The sequence below is a fragment of the Aythya ferina genome (genome assembly GCF_964211825.1).
Source record: "Aythya ferina genome assembly, chromosome: 3".
NCBI lineage: Eukaryota > Metazoa > Chordata > Aves > Anseriformes > Anatidae > Aythya > Aythya ferina.
Window position 1 is genome coordinate 107,653,081 of NC_140298.1, and position 25,153 is coordinate 107,678,233.

The window sequence follows — 25,153 nt, forward strand, 5'->3', positions numbered from 1 at the left end:
AATATGGATGAGATCAAAAGACAGAATTATACTGAGAAATAGCTGAACAGCTAGGCTCAAAGGGGTTTTGATTAGTAGCACAAAATCCACCTGGATGCCAGTCACTAGTGGTATACCCCAGTGGCTGATACCGGGGCCACTATTGTTTAACATCTTCATTAATAATCTGGAGGGAGGGACAGCATACACCGACAGGAATTTTGCAGAAGATACAAAACTGGGAGGACTGGTCGATACATCAGATATTTGTGTTGCCAACAAGTATATTATGAAGTTCAACAATGAGGGTTGCCAAGTCCTGCACCTGGGGAGCAATAACCCCTTCCACTAGCACAGGTTGGGGGCCAAGTAGCTGCAAAGCAGCTTGTCAGAAAACAAAATAAAACTGAGGCATCTGGTGTACAGGAAGATGGGCATGAATCAGCAATGTGTCCTTACAGCAAAAAAGTAAACAGCATCCTGGGCTGAATGAGGAAACTCTGCTCTAGATGAACCTGCTTTGAGCAGGGGAGTTGGACTAAATCAGAGGTACCTTCAAATTCAGCTACTCTGATTCCATGAAGCCCTTGAATCATATTGTTATTTAAATAGTTTTGTTCTTTTGTATTTATTCTTGGTCTTTGAAGACCTGTTTTGCAAACTTGGAAACTGAAGGGGAAAAAAGAAAAAAAGAAAACAAGGAGAGAGAGAGACTTGCCTACATCCAAATAGTTTTTCTGTAAGGGTTGTAGAGATATTTAAACATGAATGCAGAACTCTATATAGCTAGAAAAAGTTGTACATGCAAAACATTAAATAGCTTATCTGTGGCCTATCACATATCAGCAAATATAATCTTAGCAACTATGCTTTGTGACAGCCACTTAGTAGTAGCAGAAAGCTTAGAAGTCATAAATTAATTAATAAACGCTTCTGAGTTGAGATTAAACCCATTCATTTTTTGCAGCAGCAAATTCTAGTCTTTATATCACAACTCTCCCCCCACTTTTTTTTAAAGGCTACTCTGTCCCAAACTAGTCACACATATTTATGCACATTTTGCAATGCTCTCATTATGAGGCTTAAATATTTACCATACTACAAAATATGTATTCTTACGTAATGATGAACCAAAATAACAAGAAGAACTGATAAAATGGAGATCAATAATTTTGACTGTTAGTCTATAGAACTTCTCTTCTGAAAGCAAATCATTTGCTCTTATCTTAAGATTAAATGAATCATCCTCTGGTTATTATTGATTATAAAGGCAGCCTGTGACGGCCACCACAGCCTTGGGTGGCACACACTTCACTAATGTGCAGTTATAAATTTCATGGAAGGGATTCATCTCCTCTTTTTTGTAAAGCTGTATCAACAATTTCCCCTGGACATGATGACAAATGATACTATTTGTCAAAAAATCCAGGAATTGTTTAACTGACTTGAGGTTGTATTGTTCTGGCATGCAAGTGACACATTTTAAATGCTTTTTAAAGAAACTATAAAATGGATACATAAAGGTGAGCCTATTATAACTCTGATTCAAAACTTAAATAAAATCCTTGTCAACTTTTAAATGTTGTCTCTAAATACAGACAGTGCCAATGCTTACTGTACCAAACTTTTTATTATTTCAAACAAACTTCTGTACAAAAACATCACAGCAGGCAAAGAAATTCAGTGGCTTCAGCAAACAGCACATGACAACTTGCAGAATGCTTTAACGTTTACATTTTTATTATACAAGTGACAAATAGCTTTCCTCCAGGCTACTTAAAGACTTCATTGTTTGACAAATAATTGCAGGTAAGCGTCTATTAACTTTAGTTACTAAAACTCAACAGAATAACCTTTAATCCACCTAAATTTATCTAACTGAAAGTGGCTATGAACAAAACAGGATTTTCCCTAATATACATTTGTAAATGTCCCCCAATTAAAAATGGAGTTTGTAAACAGTGGATTTACTACTACAAAATAGCAGTGTGATCTTCCAGAAAAAGAAAAACTACTCACAATTTCTAATTCTGTTCCTGACGACAACATAGTGATCTGCCACAACTGCAGATCTCTGAAATGAACTCTACAGTTGCAGTGGTATCTTGTAACATTACATGTATAACACTAGCTTCTGTGGGTTCTCATAAGATTTGAGAAACCTCATAGTGGCAGTTCTGCTCAGAAATAAACTCTAAGGCAATTCCTATTCCAAAGAACTTATGATAGTAATACTGTTTAAGGACCAAGTTCAATGACTAAATTTGTAACAGCGCAGCTGAGTTTTAGCAGACCAAATGCATCTTCAAAGTCTTATGGGTAATGTTTCAGAAGCGAAATGCATGAAAATTCCAGTGACAGCACACAAACCCTGATTGATGTACACAAGAATAAACAAATACAAATCTGAATCTGTGCACAAGCACTGGAGTTTTCATACATACATGCAAGCAAAGTACACAATTGAACACATTTTCACGTGACCTCTGCAAGAATATGTACAGCAACTGTAGATCACTCAGAAAAGACACTTTAACAGAGCATGAACATTTTGCTGCTTTTGGCAAAATATTTCTATTCCATTTACTGGAAAAATTACTAGAAAGAAAGAACAAACAACTCAGCAAGGAACTCAAGTCCTTGAAGCATCAATCACACCTAGAAAAACAATGAAGAGCAGTCAGCTGAAACATACCTCTGTGTGGATTCTGAATCAGCTGATGAATATTACTACCCAGGAAATTGATGGAGTGCCTAAGAACAGCTCAGGTCTTGAAACTCCTTTATTTCATCCCTAGTCTAATGTGGGCAATTTGACACTAGGGAATTTTACTGCTACAGAAAAGCATTCAGCTTTATACAGTTTTGTATCAGCAAAAAAATTATTTACCAGGAAGAGCTGTCTCTAACAGATAATGTTTACCATGATATATTTACACTGACAAACTCTTTTCTCAAGTCAAGGCATTAGCATTTTCCCTTACCTTTCTAAATCTAATAAAATTCTGTATAATTTTCAAAATCTAGCAATGGTCTTGAAACACACTTCATGTTTATATTGAATCTGAAAACAGGTATTAATTTCCTCAGTGGTGGAAAGGTATAGGCTATATTTATTAGAGGTAAGATGACCTCTTTTGCAATGCATTTTTAGATGTCAGCCAGCAAATAATCCTTAAAATCGGATGTCCACTTATTACAGGAAAGACAATATATTTAATGAGGATAATGAACATTCAGGTATTCTTCTATTCATACAATTTTACTTTCTCTTTGATTAAATTTCTCCTTTAAAGTTCCTTTTTCTATGGCATCTCTGATATTCCAGTTTATCTGATTTCATTTTGTCTTCATTACTACCTACTTCTCTGGAAGAGAAGGCATTTAAGGATTAAAATACACAGATAAACTGTTGTAGCTGAAGTATCTAAGTAGAAAAGGTATTTTAAAAGTCAAAAGATAAAGGCTAGCATAAAAACTTAGGCTGCACTATATAAAGTCAGTCAGGTTATGATTACAGATTCATATATTTTAGCAGTGCGAAGAAAATGGTTATGTAAATACACACGAGTATTAACACCAACTGTATTAAATTATGTAAACATACACATCTTCTGTGGTCAATACAAACATCTACTTGTCTCAGGATACTACTGCAGCATAGCTCGGATTTGTTTTGAAGTAGATTCATCATTCAGGTGTTTTGTAGTGAACCTAGAAATTACAAGTTAGAACAATAAATAAAACAGTAAATACAATAAAACAAACATGGATAATAAGAGTCTGAAAACTTCATTGGCTTTTTTGGAAGTCAATACAGGTCAATTACACAAAGACCCTTGTATATTCCTTTACTCACTGATCACTGGAATTTAATTACTATTAGTCTGGAGCTCTTTATCTTTTAATTACCCTTTGCAATAAATTATTCCTTATTAATAGGTGGAGAAATGCTGGCCTCAAGCCAACAATCATAGTTACTTCAGTGTTGCAAGTGTTTTAATTTAAAAGATGGGTCTGCAATCAAATACAGTGCCTGTGATCTGGCAGGAAACTGAAGTCAAATCATCATATTTCAAGAACAGATCTTGATACTGTCTATGACTTTTTTTTTTTTTTTTTTTTGGCAGACTTAATCTTCTTTTTTTTTTTTCAGTTAAAAGCCTCAAAAGAAATATAACAAATAGAAAGCAATATGAAATAGGATAAAAAAAATAGGAATCTAGAGGAATCCTAATTAGGATTTAGGAATCTAGATTGAATTTTGGCAGAACCTAAAAGTTTAAGAAGCTTTTTAAAATGTCTTCTAAACTTGCATCTTATGATGTACCATCACACAGAGAATCTTCTTGCTTGCTTGCTTGCTTTTTAAACCAGCAGTTTATTTTGTGCTGAGTTAAACTATTATGAATATCCTAGGAGGACTGAAAGAGCTTTAGTGTGTTTCTTCCATTTAAGCCCAAACGCATTTGCCACTATGTATGTTTTTGGGGAAATCAATTGCCACCCAAGCTCAAAGGACAACCAACACCTGTAGGATTTAAGTCTGTATCAATTTCAATTCAAAAGACATAAGTAAAGATGGAGGTGGTTATGGCTGTAGATCTCTCTCTATCCTAGTCCTCTACAGCTAAAAAATTCAACACAGCTGTGAAAGATTTGTTACTATGATGCCTTTCTCAGTTTCAGAGAGGTCAGATCTTTGTGTCTTGCTTTCCGAGAGCGCCTCAAATGCTCAGGTACAATATAGGGGTTTAGGTTAGATGTTTTCCTTAAGTTGTACCATTTAGCAACATTAAAATAAAATAATTCACTAGATCGCAAGGAAAGAGAAAAGGGAAGTAATGATGACCCGAGAAATAGAAATTTTGTTCTACACAATTCTATTCTATATTCTATTGTAATTCTTTCATTCTAAGTGTTCTAACTACTGAGATATTTTATATAAGAAATCTTTCTTTATCTGCGCCTTAAAATAAAGCTCAAACTGTCTACTCCAACTGATGGTAGATGTAGATCAGAGCTCTAAATTGCAACTTTCCTGAAATTTGCAGTCTCTTTCCTATCCCTTCCTCTAGTGTTCTCTATTACTGTCTCTGCATAGGCTGCTGTGGTTATTGCAAACAGCTTTGAGGAACCTAGCTCTTCATTTCTAGCAGTCACTTCAGCTCTGAAGTTGGCTTTAGAAAGTGCTTGTTGAAGCACCATACCATTCCAGTTTTTAATACAGTTCTAGACAATTTGTTGGAGATGTCTCAAGAAGATTGTGGTAGAGCGCGCAATTAATATTCACGTCACCTAACCTTACTTATATAAAAGTCATTTATCTAATTTGAGATTTCTGATCGTGCTTGTAAGCAACAAAGACAGAGAAGTAGACAAATGCTCATTTTTTCCCACTGAATATTAACTGAGCATAGAAAACATGCTTAGCTATATTGTTTACTTTTTAGATAGCTAATTTTTAGGCAATTGAATGAACTTCTACTTAAGTATCACTGACGTAGGACACTACAACTTCCAGTATTAATTGTCATTGACTATCAAAGTGAAATGAAATTGAAAGAAATTAATATTACTTAAGAAAATCCCAGGTGATGAATGCATACCTGAAAGGACAGTTTTCTTAACAAAACAAACTTCTAGGGTGAAAAGTCTTAAATATGAAGAAATTGGGAGAAAAAAAAAAAAAGAAAGAAAAAGAGGAATTTGTTAATTTGTTAAGGCTGAATCAAACAATTAATCGATACATACCTGAGAGCATTCAGAAGTCCTTCCACAGTGTCAGGTGGCTGTTCCTTTAAAACTTTTATGCATCCCTTCATCTGGGAACAGAAGCATGCCACTATTGAACAATAATATATGAATTGCACTAGCTGAAAGCAAGGAAAAATTTCACCAAAGAAAGGCAGTTTTTTTTTTTTTTTTTCCTACTGAGTGTTAACGATGCTTTATAGGACACAATAAAAAGTGCAACTTATTTTAAATTAGAGAAAACACCTACTTTACTAAGTAGCTGTTGATACTAAATTATAAATCAAAAACGTTTATTTTAACTAACACAATTTCTCCAATTCCAACTGGAAAAGAGTTCAAGAATAGCTGATATAAGCTAAAAAAAATCAAAGAGATTGAGAGAGAGTTCCATATCACTGCTGATAGGAACTATCAAAAGAGATGTTTTAACTTTGACTTTTATTTTTATACTTGCACACAGAGAAGTAATTTTCAGTATTTCATTTATAGTTGTAAACGGCAATAGCTTATGGTTTGTTTCATAACTAGTGGTTTCTAACTTCATCTGAGATGAGAAGTCTCTGGTGTTGACTTTAAACATGATAGTGAAAGAACATCTGCCTTGGAGACTGTAATAATCAGGCTAAAAATACTGTTCAAATTTACAAAAGATAATAAAGCAGGGAAAGAAGACAAAGAACTTATCTGACCCAAAATACAGACTCCTTATATAGTTCATAGAGAGAAACAGTAAATTCCTCCAACCTATCCAAAATATAATTTCAGATGTAGTGAATGGTACCCTGGAAATACATATTTCTTCCCATTGCTATGTAGATATCCATTAGCTATTCAGAAGTCAGTCTAGGTAAAATCAATCTTATTTAAAGTAACAGATAAAGACATGGCACAGCCAAGATGTGATCTTTTTCCAAGTCACATTACAGTGCTAAATCTACAAGCCATTATTTTCTTTGTAGCTATAGAGCAACTCCGCCTTATTATGGAAGTGGATGATTAACTGAAGTCAGGATCCATGTATTTGCCAATAAAAATTATTTGGAAAATGTGACTCAGCCTCCTGTACAAAGACTGGTCTAACAATTTCTGATCACTGTTCAGTTGGCTTATTTCTACCTGTAACATAAAACTAGCAATGCAAACACCAAATCAGATGAAATTCTCAGGGTAGCAGCACATGTATTGTTAAGTGACAAAGTTACTTCTCCTGAACCAGAGAAACTCTGCAATACAGTATGAAGTACACATTCAGATGTCCCATCAGATCAGACAAACTCAAAAAGGATAAAAATTCAAAGCATTCATTTCCATTTTTGTCAGCCTCAGAATCCTTAAAACAATCAAAAAAATAGAAGCTCTTAGGGTATCTAAGCTAGGTGCCTATCAGCAACAGCTTGAAATACAACTCTTTGGTATCCAGCCTTGAGAGAGTAACAGAAAGGTAATTTGTTCCATTGTCCCTAAACTCTTCAAATGGCTCCTAAGAAATGACTAGCTTGGAGAGCAGCATTGTTTTTTTTTTTAGTATGCATCACCTGAAATACAACAGGAATATATATATATATATATATTTTTTTTTTTTTTTTAAGAAGAATCTCTAAACTAATTAAGCAAATTAATAGTTGAGATCATATACTAATTTTTTAAAACTGAGTTGTACATTTCCTTCCTCCCATTTACGCTGACTATCCTGTAAGATTACAGGGTTTTAGGATAAATGTGATAAACAAAGTACGCACACTGTATATTTGGTCCTGTGAAAATTTCTACTTATGTATTCTTTGAAGGCAAGAGACCAAATTAGAAGTCAGGAAGTCTGAATTTAATTCCCAGACCTTATCTGCTGCATGACTTTGAGCAAATCAATTCACCTCTTTGTGAAATCCCTTTCCCTCTGTTAATCAGAGTCAAAGAGATACAGTAAAATATTGGTATCCACAAATAAAAATGCTAACAAAGACTCAGTGTCATGGAGTACAAAAACATATATGTATGTATATATATACATATTTTTTTTTTTCTTCCTTTGAAGTAGACTGTCTTGTAAAGGGAAAGATTTAGCTTTTTTCATTAATTACAGATTATTTCTTCTGAAAGATGTAGTTCATGAGATTTAGGCTTGTAAAAATATGTAGCACCAATAGAGCACTTTTTTGTATGTGCTTGCGATATCTCAGATAAAAAAAAAAAACAAAAAAAAACACGTTTATTTTGCTGTGACTGTTCATGCCAAAAATAGAACTGAAGGCTCATTATCAACATTACAACAGTAGCATTTCAGTTCTGTTACTTTAGATCACAGACAAAGCAGAGACAATGTAGAATATCTGCCTATTTACAACAGAGCTACAGCCAAGGATAAGCATTTTATTATAAAGAGATTACATGATTAATAAAAAATTATGACCACAGAACTTATTCAAGGTTAGCTATAATACAAAATTATTTTAGTATAACTCTACAGTTGGTAGAAAAGCGGAGCTAACAAAGACAAATAGGTATCTGTGTCTGAGAGAAAATACCTTATTTTAATTTCAAACAATCTGATGTGAAAGTATGCAGGTAGCATAAGTTTTAAGTTTTGCCATTCAAAAGTAATTAAAATGATTTATACAGAGTTGTAAGCTTGTACTGAAAAAAATCTGCAAACTAGTTTTCAAACCTATGGAATATTAGAAAAAGTAATTCTTACATCAATCTTTGATGTCTTTGAGAAAGCTCCCACAGGATGAACATGATCATACAGAATAATAACTCCCACCATTACACGCATGCAGAACATAAGAGTCTCTTCACTGGTGAATCTACTCCTGTACTCTCTGAAAAACAGAACAAAAGAAACAACAAGTCTTGAATTTTTTTAGCTTGATAGCTTTCCAAACTAGACTATGAATGTGTGAAACCTTAACATTGTACTTAAATGTAGTACAAGAAGAAGAATTTTAGCAAAATTTTAAAGATCTTTAAATTGCATAAGTCCATGTCAATTTAGAAAGAAGTTCAGAAAGCAAAGACATACGGAAATCTGTCCTATTGACTCTTCACAGTTTAGATCCTCACTTCTGTGAAGCCATCAACTTACACATTTTGCTGAAGACTTCCATAGTTAATGAAAATATGATGGACAAAAATTCTGCTTCCGTTTAGTCTTAGCAATGCAACATATTTGGACCTCAAATGAAACCTACTCTTTTTGCTTTCTTTGAAACAACTAACATTTAGGTGGGATCTAATTTTAGCAGCTAGGAAGCTTAGGGCTTCACCTAGGTGAATCATAGCCATTGCTCTCTCCTAAGTACATAGGCAACTTCAACAACCCAGGTTCAGTAAACATCTAAAATGTAGAGGCACACTATATGGGACTTGACTGAACTCATTCCAAAGAGATTTTCTGTGATTTTTGAACGGCAAAATAGGAGTATGGATGGCACAGTTAAGTCAGTCCCTAACAGCTCCAATACCTGAAATCATCACAAGAAATAAAGAATTAACTACAGTAGAGAAAACCAGAAAGTCTGAAAAACGCTAATCACTGCTATTTTTCCAACAAGTATTATTTTGAATAGATAATACACAGACATCTACTGTCATTCATTGGCTTTCAATATAAAAAAAATACTTAAATATTAAAAACACCAAAAGCTTTACTGTACTATTTCTCAGTTTACAATGACTTCAGATTTTATTCTTCAGTTTACAACTACTATTAACACAGCATCACAACATGACCTGATTTAAAGGCTTCAGACATTTACATGTGAAAATATTTGATTATCCCACAATTAGAACTAAGAACTGGATAATAAAGTCAATTTTCTTTTTCTAACTCTTTACTTACTGTTATTCTAATTTTGCCAAAAAATGAGCTAACACATAAGGTTAGTTTTCAATGATGCATTTTAAGATGTCCAAGTATTGTGAGATGAGCCCCACCTCCTATATACACTTCTCCAGAATCTTCATAAACAATCATAATAACCTCGGGCATTCTACCCTTTACATACCATTATGAGCAAATAATTCAAAGACAAGAATACTACTGTGAATCTATCTTGTATGTGTTTTTCACTCAGAGAACACTTCTAACCTAAAAAATACTTGGCCAAAAGCACAGCTAAACAATAGTAACTCCACTGGCTATAATAATGCAAATAAGTAAGAAAGCAACTATACAGTTTCCATACAATTGAACTTTCCCATATCCAGAATAAGATGGCTGCATCCAAGAAAGACCTATTCAAATTATCTTCAAAATAGTCCCTGTGTATCACCTGCAAAAATGCCACTTGGAAGAGCCAAAACCTGTCCTGCTAATAATTTAGCAGAATGGGCAATCAAGAGATGGCAGTTGGCATATGACTCCGGTTAGACAAGACACAGATATTGAAACCTATGCACTTAAATTACACTTGTATGTTAACCTTTGTTGTAATACAGGCTGACCATGTAATCCCAACCTAACAAAATTCAATGCTGATTGATGAAAAATATTCTAAGATGGTTAAAATAGGAGGCAAGGCTTTCTGAAACAGATAATGCTTTCTATACCAATATGATAACACGATAAAAATCTTGAAAAACAAGATTTAAGGTAAAACTTACGGTGTTTCCAACATGACTTTACATACACTAGCCATAGTACTTAGACAGTCCGTTGTATTTTCAATTGGCAATGTTTTGTTCTAGAAGGGTTAAAAATAGACATTGTTCAGTAAATTGTCTTGTAAAATTAAAATTAAGAATGTCTATGCATTTCTCCCATTTCTCCCCCATTACCTACTTCTGATACAAAGTGTGTAGTTGCATTACTGAGTGTTTTCAGCATTGGTGTGGCCTCAGCATAAAACAGGGACATCCTATTGGCCATTTCATTGTTTACTTCATTCTCAATGTCTAGCTGATAAAAACACGAGAAAAAATAGTTAGTAAAACTCTTAAAAATTTTGGCAGTAGCAGGATGCTCATATCAGCAAGCAGATTGTTGCATGAATAGTTCCAGCCTAATCACTGCTGATTAACTCTCACTGTGAGGGACAGAACATGACAGCTTGCTAATCAGAATAAAAAATATTACCACAAATGGTGTAAATGTGTGCAAAATAATAAATACATCTGCATGAACAGCAGATCAGCTTTTATTTACTTACATGCATGTTGTTTATTCTGTTACGGCTTATTGTTCGCCTATAATAACTGAAGTCATTCTGAATTGCTGGGTTTCTCATCTTAGGGAAAGACAAATAGGAAATAATCAGTTTCAATTCAAAATATATGGAAAAAAATAGCATGTACTAAAAGATTTTATTTACCTTAAGTTCATCAAAACGAAGAGTAAAATGTAAGATTTCTGCAAACTCTTTAGCCAGAGCCTGTTCCCGTTCCAGGTGTTGAGTTGGAGTATAAGGTGGGCAAGTCAAGGATTCCAATAAGCTTTGCAGGGCTTTTTCTAAATAAAATAATAGAAGCACAGCTTTTATTCAGTCCATATTATGACAATTTTTACATAGGTATCTAAACATACTTTGTTAAAAAGGAAGGAACCCTTTGAATATGCAGAGCCCAAACAGGAATATTCTTCCTTTCTATTCTAAGGTGAGAAACACTTGTCAAAGACACCTGCCTCTTTAAGCTGTCATTTCCTCTCCATTTTGCATCAGTGAGCTCCTTTCCCTTACTTCTCCTTTTCCTTTTTAACACCCTTTATCTAGGATCCCTATCAAAAATTGTATGGAGAAAGCATTTTTCCTGTATTCAAATATCATGCCCTCTCTCTTTCATCTCACTCAATTAGCCATCAACAGTAGAGAGATTATTCTGGCATCTCAGTTATTAAAAGTGTACTCTTAGGCACTGATAGCAATGACGTTCAGCTCCTGTGGTTATAATTACTAGCATTACTCAAAAAGGGTACACAATTTAGGATGTTGTAGAAGAATTCCCTTGTTTTGGTAGCTCTCCCACTTTATAAATACATTATGAATAAGTTTTTTGCACACTGGCTCTCATCCGGAATCCTAATTCAAAGATTAAGTACATAATTTTTTGAGGAGAACAGGGATGGCAAAATCAGTTTAAAACATGCTCAGGCTTGGATTTTCACCCTGCAAGAGAGTTTATTGATATCTTCCTTTCTCTTATCTCCCTCCTTAAAACAAACAAACAAACAAAAACAAACATAAATTACTGTATATTTTACTATATTTAAATATATATATTTATATATATATATGTATATATATATATATGGTCTTAATTCATTTTAAAACCGCTCTCTTCAAGAATCCAAATTACAAAAAGCAAATTGCATTACTACAATAAAGATCAATGATGTGCTGAACAGTGGGAGGCATCAAACTTCATATTGTTACAATCACACTCTCTGCTTGTCCTCTATTTAGATAACATAGACTTAAGTGACAAGCTAATAAACTGTGATAATTTTGAAATCAAACAAAGATTAAAAGGTATGCTCTGAGAAATGTAATTGAAGGCAAATTTCTGTCGGTATCAAAAAGAAAGAGTAACAACCTTTTAAAAGTTTGTGGGAAAAGAAACATTGTCTTTCCTTAAAGTAAGCTGGTAAAACAGATAAAATAACACAAGGCTCACCTAATCTGAGTGAAAACTCATAAAAACGCTTCAGCCTTACAACCAGAGGACATACTGAATTCCACGCTTTTTCTTGCAACTGGATATCATTGGGGTTTTGTATTGCCTGAAATGAAAACATCACAGTAAAGAATGGTGATCCATGAGTAACGACCAAAAGGTGGTTTGGAAGTCTTTTTAATACAGAGTTTTAGAAAGTAAGTATTATAAAAACACAGAACAATTACAAGAAATTACACTGTACAGGAATAGAAAACTATTAAACAAAAACAAAAGCAGTCAAAAAAACCCACAACATTCTTTTCCAGCTTCCTTCTTCCTTTTAACTTGATGATTAAAAAAATATTGTGAAAACATAAGGGAAGACATTTGTATAAGAAACTTTTTTGTTTTCTTTTTAAGTTTTGATCCTTTTGAAATTTTCAACATATTCAGGGTCTTAAGTTCTATAGCTCATAATAGAAGTAAACATGAGACTGATGCAGGAAAAGATTCTGTAAGTTGAGACAAATTTTAAGTAACAGTTCTGAATTTTACTTCAGGACCAGATTCACAGAAAAAGACACCTGCAAAGTTGATATAAAGTTATAATTTACTGTGTTTCATTATTTCTCTTATACAGAACCATTATTTTCAACTTTTTTTCTATTATTTCTGATATCTGAGCATTATTTCTTCCACATTCTTATCTGTGACTTCTGCCATAAGATACATGAAAAGAGGCATTTGAAACTGTATATCAAAGTAAAAAATAGTTACTAATTTCTAATAGTAAACCCAAAAGAAATTCCAACAGTCATTTCATCATCTGATGATGTGACGTTAGGGCTTACTATGTTACCCATAATCAGTAACATGTTTTCAAAAAACAATTTTAACGAAGATTTTTGTATAGTTCGACAGAACATGCTTAGATATAGAACAGAAGCAAGGAACACATTGAGTTTTGCTTGATTTTGCTTCCAGAGAACTGTTATTAACATTAATGAACATACATCTCTAATTTCTTGTCCAGCTCCTTTGTAAGCCTGAAGATCTGCAAGCATACTTTCCGAGTCCTGCAAAACTGCACTGATCTGATTCCATACCTCCCTTTCTCCATCTGTGGGCTGTGCATCTAAGAAACATAAAAGCAAAAGGCACAAAGTCAAAAGGTAGCTGCAGTACAAATGGCAAGATTACTCAGTTCTACTTAATTATATTCAACTTGACAATGTGTTAAATGCATTTTTTTTTAAACACACAACTATACTGCACTGCCACTCTGCTAACATCAAAGTTTTTCCTTTCTTTACACCAAGGAAGGAAAACCAGTACAGTTTTGGTAAGCTCTGGCTCAGAATGTCTCTTCTCAAAAAGTGGCATTTTGAAGTGAAGCAGTATCATAAAGCAGTAGTATTAGAAAACAGAATAATGCCTCTCATTCGTGAGCTCCACAGCTTGAATCCTCAAGCAAAGGATTGTTCATGTTTCTTGCAGCTTGGGGATAAAATCAAGTCTGAACGGTGCAGTAGAATATAAACTTCCTCCAGGCTTCCCTAACTGGGCTAACTTTTCTGTAATAGGTACAGTACTATTAAACATTTTTCCTTTGTATGTCAAAGACCATTCCTGCTACTAAAATAAAACCAGTTCTGACAATGATAATTTTGTTTTTAGGGTGGGAATGGCTTGTAGGCCTTTATATTAAGAGAAATGACATTTTGAAGGAGATTAAAATGCCCACGCTAACAACATGAAATTCGACAAGTGCAAGCAAGGCACGTAGTGATAGGACAAGGGGAGACGATTTTAAATTGAAAGAGGGTAGATTTAGATTAGATAACAAGTTATTCACTCTGGTGGTGAGGCACTGGAACAGGCTGCCCCCTCCTTGGAAGTATTCAAGTCCAGATTAGATAGGGCTTTGGACTGCCTAATCTAATGAAAGATGTCCTAGCCCATGGCAGCAGAGGTCGAAACAAATGATCCTTATAAGGGTCCCTTGCAATCCAAACCATTCTACAATTTTAAGATAAATTTTCCAATTCAAATCCCACGTGATGGGATTTTTAAAGCATGATGTCAGGTGATGATGTCAGACCTCAAACATCAATTTGCAAGACAAGGTAGAGATCTTCTCCCTTCTTTTGCTTTGAAACATAAAGTTAACGACACTGATTTGGCAGGATGACCTACATTTACAATTGCTGTCAGCAGTTGTAGAAACAATCACAGTGTCCCCGCAGATTTCTACAATGAGACTTTATGAGACTTTTTTTTTTCTCCCCTAAAGACAGTATTTTGATCTTAATGGAGGAAACAAAAATATTGTGAAGGTAAATCTTATGTCAACTGTTAAGGGCTACTTGTTTGAATTCAAAGCAAAGAGATACATTTAGTTTGAAATTCAGTGATTAGGAAGAGCAACTATACACATCTCTACGTTAACAGGCATTAAAAATACTTTTTCTATTTAGTCTTCTCACTCTCCCTAAGAAATGAGACACAGTTCTTCAGCTATAAATCAGTACGGGATTCATTTACTCAACCCCCATTAGAAGCAAATGAACCAGTTCAATTTGGAGAGTATGGAAAGGGCAGACACTTCTGAAGACTTTCTCTATGAATTTTCAGGTTAGGACAATTCAGTTAAATATTAAACCGGTACCTTCCTTGGCTCAGCTCACTCCCCGAGACCCCACGGATATCACCCCCTGTAAACATCTTGGAGGGAAGGTAGAACCAAAGGGAAAAGTACCCCAAAGACAAAAATCACAGCTGAGACAGTGCTGTTGAACTGAACTCTTAGTGATATTAAGCTTACAATGATACTGACTGATTCTTTCCCCGAGCTGCAAGAAATCTCATGTATACACTGTAATGGTTCTCTGACCTTGTGAAAAAGAGGGGAACAAAACAGTGAACATTTATGAGTTTAACAAGGAGGGTGGTACTCTTGCTAAAATGTTACATACCAAATAACAATGAAGTAGGAGGAAGGAAGGAGTCACCTATAAATCAGTATTTGTATTTTAATTGTTAAGTAAAAGTTAATTAGAGTAGTATTACCAGCATAAAAAAAGAGAATAAGTAAATGATTAGTACAAATCACAAGTGTAAAATTTGCATATACAGGTCACCAGAAGCATGGGTTAGTTAGCAAAGTACTTCTATGTTACTTTCACAGTTAATTCACTTTAAAAAGTTTTAACCCCTAATAAAAATTTAAATGCTGTAGACTGCTCAGCATTTTGGAGCTTAGGAACGGTCTTTAATAACATCCTTTGTAGTTAATCTTTATCAAATTTTCCTAATTCATCTTTTGGAAGCTGGGGTAAGGGTGAACATTTGAAACCAACTGAGCTATTTTGTATCCCAGCACCTGGGGAAGTAGGACTAGCAGAAAGGTAGATGGATGGAAAAGGGAAGGGAGAGGGAGCAGGCTGCAAAAGCTACAGAGCAATAGGCTTAGCTTGCACTTGCAGAAGCAGTTTGTATTTATGCTGAAAGTGTTTAGCTTAAACGCAAAGGCAGGGAGGATGAATCAGGCTTTTTTTTTTTTTTTTTTCTTTTAAACATGCATCTTATTTATGAACTGTACATTACGCAAACGGATGCTCTGCTAAAATTATAGTTGTGTTTCAAAAGGGATTTTACCTAAAGATTTTACCAGGTATTTTTGTCAGCTAAAATACCTGTGATCAATCACTGAAAAAGATACAGCTTGCTTCAAACAATAACAACAACATTAAAAGGAATAAAGAATTCTTCATGGTTGAGAGTTTGGCTTTTAAAATTATTTTTCTATTCCAACAATGCCAAAGCTCATTCCCCTGTACTGTGTGTAAAAATGCCATACATGAATCAAACAGTAACAGCCTGGAACTACTGCTTGGTAGCATCACCTCTTGCATCTTATTACTAGAGATCCAGCACATTCTTAAGCACTTTGAGCAAATTTATAAATAAAATTGTAGCCACAACTTATCCACACAGAATGTAAGCCCTCTCAGTAAGGTACCAGATCACTGAACTTACTGCATTTCAAGTCTAACAGTCTTTAGAGTACCCTCAAGTCTGAATCTTTACAATTCACAATTATCTTTCAGAGTGCGCTTTCTTTAGCAAGACAAAACAGGAGACCCTTGCACCTCTCTCTGATAACTGAGTAAATCCTCTTCAATTATTTCAATATACTGTATTCAAGTACAGTGTGGTAAATACTCTGGAGGGAAGGGATGCCATCCAGAGGGACCCTGACAGGCCTGAGAGCTGGGCCTGTGTGAACCTCATGAAGTTCAACAAGGCCAAGTGCAAGGTCCTGCACCTGAGCCACAGAAATCCCAAGCACAAATACAGGCTGGGCAGAGAATGGATTGAGAGCAACTCTGAGGAGAAGAACCTGGGGGTGGTGATTGATGAGAATCTTAACATGAGCTGGAAAGCCAACTGTATCCAGGGCTACATCAAAAGCAACATGGCCAGCAGGTTGAGGGAGGTGATTCTCCCCATCTACTCCGCTCTCGTGAGACCCACCTGGAGCCCTGCATTCAGCTCTGGGCCCCCAGCACAAGGACACAGACCTACTAGAACAAGTCCAGAGGAGGGCCATGGGGATGGTCAGAAGGGCTGGAATATCTCCTATGAGAACAGGCTGAGAGCTGGGGTTGTTTAGCCTGAAGAGGAGAAGGCTCTGGGGAGGACCTACAGTGGCCTTCCAGTACCTAAAGGGGGCTACAGGAAATCTGGGGAGGGACTCTTTGTCAGGGGGTGTAGGGATAGGACAAGGAGCAATGGCTTTAAACAGAAAGAGGGTATATTTATATTAGACATTAGGAGGAAATCCTTCACTCAGAGGGTGGTGAGGCACTGAAACAGGTTGCCCAGAGAAGCTGTGGACTCCCCATCCCTGGAAGTGTTCAAGACCAGGTTGGATGGGGCTTTGAGCAACCTGATCTGGTGGGAGGTTGGAGCTAGTTGATCTTTAAGGTCCATTCATTCTGTGATTCAATGAAATCTGTATATTTGTATATACAGATTCTACCAGCAAATTTTCATACAGAAAGCAAAAAAAAAATAGTTTTGGAGAGCAAAGTTATTCCATTGGCTCCATCACAATTAACCAGAATATGGTAATTCATCCACTCCATGAACAAATGAACCCTTTCATCATTATACAAGATCTAGTCAATATTTTTGATGGGACTTCTGATTTAAAAAAAAATTAAAGGCGGAAATGATGGACTCTGGACCAAATTCAGTCCATTTGTGGATGAGTTATGTATTTCGGGTACTTGGTAGTGTTGCAACATGGAACAAATTTTTTTTTTTTTTATAATATGTCATTTGTTTCAAAAAAAAGTCCTAACAATGAAAAGGTACCTACCTCATCCTTCACCATTTATGCATTAGAAAAAGCATAGACACGACTACATATCTAAGACACTAGTTCTCACGGGACAAGATTAAATACAGAAAAATGGATATGAAGCATTTACCAAGACAAAGTCAAGAGTAACAATATCTCTGCAATTGATTTTCATGAAGAGATAACAAGTCAGTACTAAAAGGAGTACTTCCAATCCGTACACCATTTCTGTATCTGAAATGCAGATGAGAAGCACAGACATTTATTCCACCCTCAAAGTAATTTCAAGCTAAGGGGATTCCCAGTGAGGTTGGATAGTGCTCGCATTTCATTAAGTGTGCAATTGCATTTGTCACAAAATACCATGGTCAGCTGGCTCTGACAACCTAAAAAGCTAGTAGTGAGTAAAGCAAGGTGTTTTACAGGCTCTACTTTCACCTCTTCTTGTCCTACCCATAGCTGAATGTGGCCAATAATTCCAGCAGCCACCAAAAGCAAGTCAGAGTGCAGCATATATACATGTATATTACTGCATCCTTCTGAATTCCTCTTACAGGTCTGTCAGCATGCCAATGATTTTTCCTTTTCCAACCTGGCACATGATTACACAAAAAAAACTAGCTTATGTACTTGAAAAAGACAAAAAGCCTTGCTTTCAACTACAGTGAATAACGTATTTCAGAGGGTATAACCCTCTAGCAGGTATAGCAGGTGAAACCTGCTATATCCCATACATTAAAAAGAATGGTACCACATAGAAACAGCATCCTACCAAACATTTAAGGCAAAATTCCAGTGTACACTGGCTTTTTGAATTTCATCCTTTCTAAATCAGCCAGAACAAAATGAAGCTCTCTAAATTGTTAGTGGCATGACACTGTGCCAAACAACTGAGTCTGAGGCTTCCTTGTTTGCTGCTCCCTTCAGTTCTGTGACAGATGCGGAGTGGACAGCCTGAGAAGAGGTGGTGTGACCTCTGAGACTAAACCACAACTTCTTGCTTAGGGCACTCTCCGAAGTGCAGGAGACAAATGTAATCTCCCTCAGGCTGGATACAGATTACATCTCCAGCCTTCCTGCCTGCAGAGTAAGGGAATTAATTAATACTCTATTGTGCAAAAAATGGACAGTTGCTCCATTGCCAGACATGTTCTATTAATAGACAATTTTAATCATGTATGAAAAATTATAACTCAGTACTTCATGGATCGTTCCATGGTGGAGGAGAAACACTGGAAAGTAAGTGTCCTTGATTCTCGGGGGAGGGATCAGATAACAAGTCCACCCAGCTAACATTTAGGAAAAAGGGTTCAGGTTCTTTTAAGGTTCTGAGTTCAAAGAGTTTGGTCTTATAAAAGATATTTATATGTGGGTAGAGGATGGGACTGAAGGTGACACTAGAGACATTTCCTGCCAAAAACCTACAAGTTTTCCAAAGCATGTTATAAAACTCCAGTCTTTTAGGTTCAAAACAAATTGCTGTTACCCCAATCATCAAATTATTTCCAAGAATTCATGAAATAGTTATTTACTTTGTCTGAAGAGTGGGAAGTAGTAATTTGACAAAATTTCTACAAAAAAGAGCACTCATAAGTTGCTACGGAAAGAGCTTCAAATACTCAGAATTCATTTATTTGTTACTAATTTAAAAAAAGGTGAAGGTCTAACAGAATGTCCCTTCAAGAACAGAACAGTTCTTGAAGGGACAAAAACAATTTTAAGAGAATTCACCCTACGTGCTAACAACGAAAGCTTTCATCAGCTGTGAAGACCATAAACTCTCAAGATTTGTCATGTACTCACTCTTCCTAACAAGATTTTTATTTTTTTTGAGTTAAGAGCAAAGGAGGAATTAAGACAAGGTGGTATATAATCAATTCAAATACCTATCATTTTGAATACAAATACACAAAGTGTAGAACAGTAATTTGCTTTCTGTAATTAAAATAAATAAATCTGGGGTTTAATTAAAACATAATTCTGTTCTGGAAAAATCATAATTTCTAAGAAAATAAATTTATTTCTGTTGCACAGAACAACTCAACCTTACAACATGTTGCCTAAAAATTAAAGGTAGTAAGGGAAACTAGTAAAATAAGTCTACTGACTACTATGCTGACCTTATTGTGCAGTTTCTTAACTGACCTAAGATATCTAGATCTGTTCAATTGCTTGTCGTTCTCTCCAGCATTTCTGTTCTCATTCATGTGACACTGTTAGGGCTCTTCCAACCATGCAGTCATCCAGATTACTCTGATCTCACTGGAAGAATACTTAGTAGGAAGTTGAAAGCTGGTAGAATTTTTTGTTTGTTTTGTTTTGAACAGCTAGTTCCTAGCAGGGTCATTATCCCACATAGTTATCTGACTTAGTTATATGACTGGTACAACCATATTTGTACATGTTAATTCTAGCACAAGGATTTAAGACTACGTGACAAATCATTGGGGATCACCCCTTTGGAGCAGCACAGAGCTAGATCAGCTTAAATTGATTATCAAGTGAATTTAAAACCTTCACATTCTTCTTGTGCTTCCTTTGTATAAGCACTCATACTACTTTTGACCAACATCAGCACATAAAACCCCTGACTCTGGAGGTATGAAGACAGATCATATTTGTTCTACTCCTGCATAGTAGGAAAAAGCTTTTTTTTTTTTTTTCTTCCTAACAATATTTGTATGGCACATTAGATGCATAGCAGGAAGAAGTATGTCACACACCCTCTTTTCAGGTACAATAAATTCCAAATGAAGAACAGCAAAATGTACTATGGAAGGAATATCCAAAAATTCTGTAAACATTTCAGACATAGTGCTGACAGATTTACTTTGAGATTTCAGCTTACTGCTAATGAAAAAGTGCACAAAAACTAAAAAGCAATATCCTGATGCAAAAAAATGGAATACAGTAAACGTATCAACTCAACGTACCTCTCATCTAAAAAGGGACATTCTACAGAGTATTTCCTGTGTTTTTATAACGTTCAGTTATAAATGCAGTTGAACTCAACAGAAACCTCTCTGGGATATTTATACTTGCACAGCAATGTTTTCAAGAAAGTTACTGAACAACAACTCCACTAACACTTGAAACTACAGTTTTACCTATTTAACTTTGGTTTAGTCATTTCACAGTCTAAAGCAGAGATGAACACAGATGTGAGTTTTTCTCTGATGAATCTGTCAGAATAGGTGTGGCACAGTTGGATAAATCCTTGTGGACAGAAAGGGATACTGCATTTCTACAATCCAGCTAATTCATTCTTTAAGTCTCTTATCTAAGGTCCATCACACTTCTAGATGCAAAATAGCTGGAAGATTAGTAAATATTTAAAGAGCCTGGCAGCTAATCTTTTTTATGCAGTATATTTGAAATTGAACGAAGGAAGCCTGTGATAGTCTTATACTATTCATAAGCATAATACAAGTACCCTTGAAACTGCATTTTGGTTGAAGGCTTTATTGACACAGAAAAAGAATATTTGCTCTCCTTAAAATAGGTACCTAACCTGTCTGTATTAACCTGAGGATTTGTTTGTATGTGTATATATATATATATATATACACACACATGTATACGTGTGTGTGTATGAACATTTCTACATATTTTTACATTTATTTGAAAATTACTTTTTACATTTCAATGAAAAGCACAAGCTATTTCACTCTGCAGACTAATACAATTTAGGGGGAGAAAAAAGGAACAAATTGTGTAGGAAAACATTTGTCTCTACAGTAACTTTAACTCTGTCTTAGTTTAAATTTAGTGGATCAAAACTTTGATCAAAACAATGTCCAACAGCTACAGCGACTGGAAAAAACAACTTTTGGAGAAACTAGAAACAAAACTCCTAACTCAGCCTGCAGACACATTAAGTCTTTTGTAGAGAAAGAAAAGAATAGAATTTCTTGCACCTGTCGTGTTCTATAAGGATGCACTACAACACGCTGCCCCTGGCATCCTGCAGTGTCAGGAGCTCATCACACTAAGGGTTTTTCACAGGAGAACTGTAAGTAATGCAGTTCTAGTCTTAAAAATGTGACTAAAATTACCTTTTTGTTATAACATAAAAGATAACATCAAAATATCTGAGACTTCTGAAACTATCAAAATTTGATTCTACATTATATTCTACATTATATGAAACACCTTTCCAAAGCTTTGGAAAGGCTTTTTTTTTTTTTTTAAACAAGGAAACTTTTGTAACTGCATTAGGTTCTAATAATACTTCTTACTGCTGACATCAGGTATGTAAGAATAGAAATCCAAGAAAAAAAAACTAAGAGTACTCTAATTATTTGACTTCTCTCCATAAGTTCAATACAGATATTGATAGGTTTTTGGCTATGGTGAATGCACTTTTAAATATATGAATTTACAAACAAAACAAATCTTCAGCTTTTTGATTATAATCAGCATACAGTCACTTTACAATGGGTTTCTCAATTACAATTACTTCTGCATCTCATAAAACACACATAACACCAGAACTGTCTACCAGATACCTGGAGATTTCAGTGTATGCTCACGTGTTAACATAGAATCATTTAGTTTATGTTTGAGAATGCATGAGGAACGTCTCTGTACTTAAGCATAGTCCCAACTATCTCATTCAACAAGGTATCAAAAACTGATGTCAACTCCTGATTGGAACTACAGTGGATGTATCTTTAGCAACTATACCTTAGAGATACAAAGCCGAAGGACTTTTAGAGACCTCTGAATAACCAACTCTAGTGACAACCTTTACCCACTGAACTGAAAACTAAATCCACAGAAAGTCACATAGCCAGCAATATGCAGATTGGCATCTGGCCATTAACTGAGAACGCTTTAACACCATTCAATGGCTAAGGAGACAAAAGCATGCCACTACACACCTCTGTTGTCACATCCCTTCCACAGAACACAGATTTCATTCCATAAAAATCTCCAGGACTTTATTTCAATCTCTAGGTAGCTGTGCCTGACAAGTGTGTGTGTGTGCTTACACCAATCACTTGTACTTCCCTTGGGAGAAGGTGCTTTGGCCCATTTCAGTTCTTGTTGGCAGTGCACTTTTAGAAAGGCAATAAAATAGGTATTTTCCCCTCTCCTTCCTACGAGGCCTCCCACTGCCAGGCCACCTGTTTCCTGCTACGTCTACATTCCTGGTTCATAGGACTTTCTTACAATAGAGGACATGATGGGACTGATTAAACCTGAAGGCTCAAAGCAGCTGAAAACCTTTGTAATAGCTTGGCACAGTGCTCGCTCTGAAGTTTGATAGTAAAAACTACATGATCTTTTGGATAAAGATTTGACATCTCAGTTTTACAATAAAATTGTCAAATTATATAGACAGAGGGGAAAACGGCATAGATGGCTTGCAGTACCTTTTTTCTAAACCCCAACTAGCCAATTAACTTTTTCCATAATTTAAAACTGATCCTTCTTAACATAGTAAGATCGAGATGAGAAGATTAAGATACGTACAAAGTGATATGCATACACTCCAGTTCTGATCCAAGAAAGCAAGTTTGAACAATTTCATAAGATTTACATGTGCTTAAATGACTTTTTGAATCAGTGCTTCTGAGTGAGCACACACAGTCTTAGCTCATGTAATTTTTTTCAGAAAAAATACTTTCAGAATAAATTATTTAGTAAAGCCATTTCAAGGTAATAAAATTGATGCCTACTCATCTGGAATTCTCTCAAACTGTTCTTGAAAATGAAGTCATTCAAAAAGTGACTTTTCTCAAAACATTTTTGTTTGTTCTTTAAAGATATTAAGAGACAAAACATTATACACTGTTAGCATTTCAAATAAAAAGCATTTCACATAAGTAATGGAGTAAGATTAAACTCATATTTAAGGACTTGATGACCAGTTTTCAAGACAATGTCTAGAAGTACATGCAGGAAAACTGTAGCCAGCAGAACTGAAATAGCTTTGATTCAGAGACAGATGCAACAAGGAAATTAGAAAGCGAAACACTGTTTGCAAATTGCTAAACATGCAATTAAGAGAGATGCAATCAAGCACATACACTCTGACCACTTCATTACTTCTTAAAAATGATAATAATCCTGTTAAATCAATCACTGAACCAGGCAAAAACTGTGCCACCTACACTGTTGACATTTTAACAAGATTTTTATTTCCAATATATATTTGCATTCAATGAAGCAACAACAACAACAACATAACTGAATGTTAAAGGAAGCTGAGGTCAAGTTCATTCATATGCAAAAAATGGTTTATAAATCTTCTGAAACTAAGTTGAGGTAAGATTTTACTTGAATGTCTATCATTCTGCCCTCTTCTCTGCTCAGAATGAATTTAAATCACTTTATATGGTTTTATAAATATCAAAAAACAATATTCAACTGAAGTGTAATTTGATTTGCTTGCAAATCCCTTTTGAATTGCTTTATGATGCGTAAGCGCATGCAGTTTATTAGGAAGTAATAAGCAAAGAAGGCAAGCCAGGCAAGAAGCTTTGCTCACTTTCAAAGTCAAGGAAAAAATTTGGCCCCTGATCAAGCTCTGTGCAAGTGAGAACTTTTAAAAGATTTCCCATTTGGTTCCTGAAAAATAGAAAAGGAAGAGAAAAGGAGTCCTGAGTGAACAAATGGTTTTAGAGACAAGGACTTGGACAGACTGGTTGTGCTGGAAAATATACACTGCAAGCAATCAGATTTTAAAAGTTTTTCCTCAGTTTGCTGTTAAGTCAGGGAAAGATTCTCTCATTGTCTAGTAATTGTTTGAACTTACTTTCAAAATCCAGGAAAAAATGTGGATAGTTTTCAATTTCCCTGGTAAGGACCTTAAGAAGATTACCCATCCCAGCAAACCTAGTAAATGCAACAAAATCGTAAACAGTTATATATGTAAAGTTAGAATACTATAACTAAGGGCTTGACACAGTCTGCATCATGTATTAAACATTATGGCAAGTTCTGGACCATGAGAAACATTTTGATGGTCAGTTCAGTGATATTTATGTGTGGGGACAGAGAGAGTAAGACCTTGGATAAATACAGAAATAATTCTGTTCATCAAATTGGAATTTAAACAACAGTATAACATTCCTAAGTACAGACAGATATTTATGAGTTTATTTACTTAGCAAAAGAAACAAACTCAGAACTGTCTATATTTGTAAATCCTCTAAATTGCTGGACTCAGATTGCTAAATAGCATTCCACAGTAAGAAATAAGGTCTTAATCCCTGGTTTGGATTCTTAAGCATAAATTCACACATTATTGCACTAAAATGACTCAATTATTAAAGAAAATAAATTACTATATTAGAAACCTAAAAAGTCCATTTCTTAACTTGTAAGTATTTTTATGTATTTTTGAAAAAAATACTGAAGTTCAGACTCTACTATTTATCTGTTATTCCTATCTTGTATCAACTCAAAAACATTTATATGTGAAATTATTAAGAAAAACTCCCAAAAGAA

At 35.0% G+C, this 25,153-nt stretch overlaps 1 protein-coding gene across 1 annotated transcript; it reads right to left on the reverse strand.

Annotated features, from left to right (window-relative positions):
* Positions 1–1,590: 1,590 nt before the first annotated feature.
* Positions 1,591–24,531, reverse strand: CYRIA (CYFIP related Rac1 interactor A). Its single transcript, XM_084515319.1, is given in 12 exon segments — positions 1,591–3,693; positions 5,734–5,804; positions 8,429–8,555; positions 10,339–10,418; positions 10,517–10,633; positions 10,884–10,961; positions 11,046–11,182; positions 12,346–12,451; positions 13,341–13,462; positions 24,192–24,257; positions 24,260–24,271; positions 24,459–24,531. Coding segments are annotated over 12 exon segments (1,050 nt in total). The 5' UTR covers positions 24,529–24,531; the 3' UTR covers positions 1,591–3,629.
* Between the last annotated feature and the right edge of the window lie 622 nt (positions 24,532–25,153).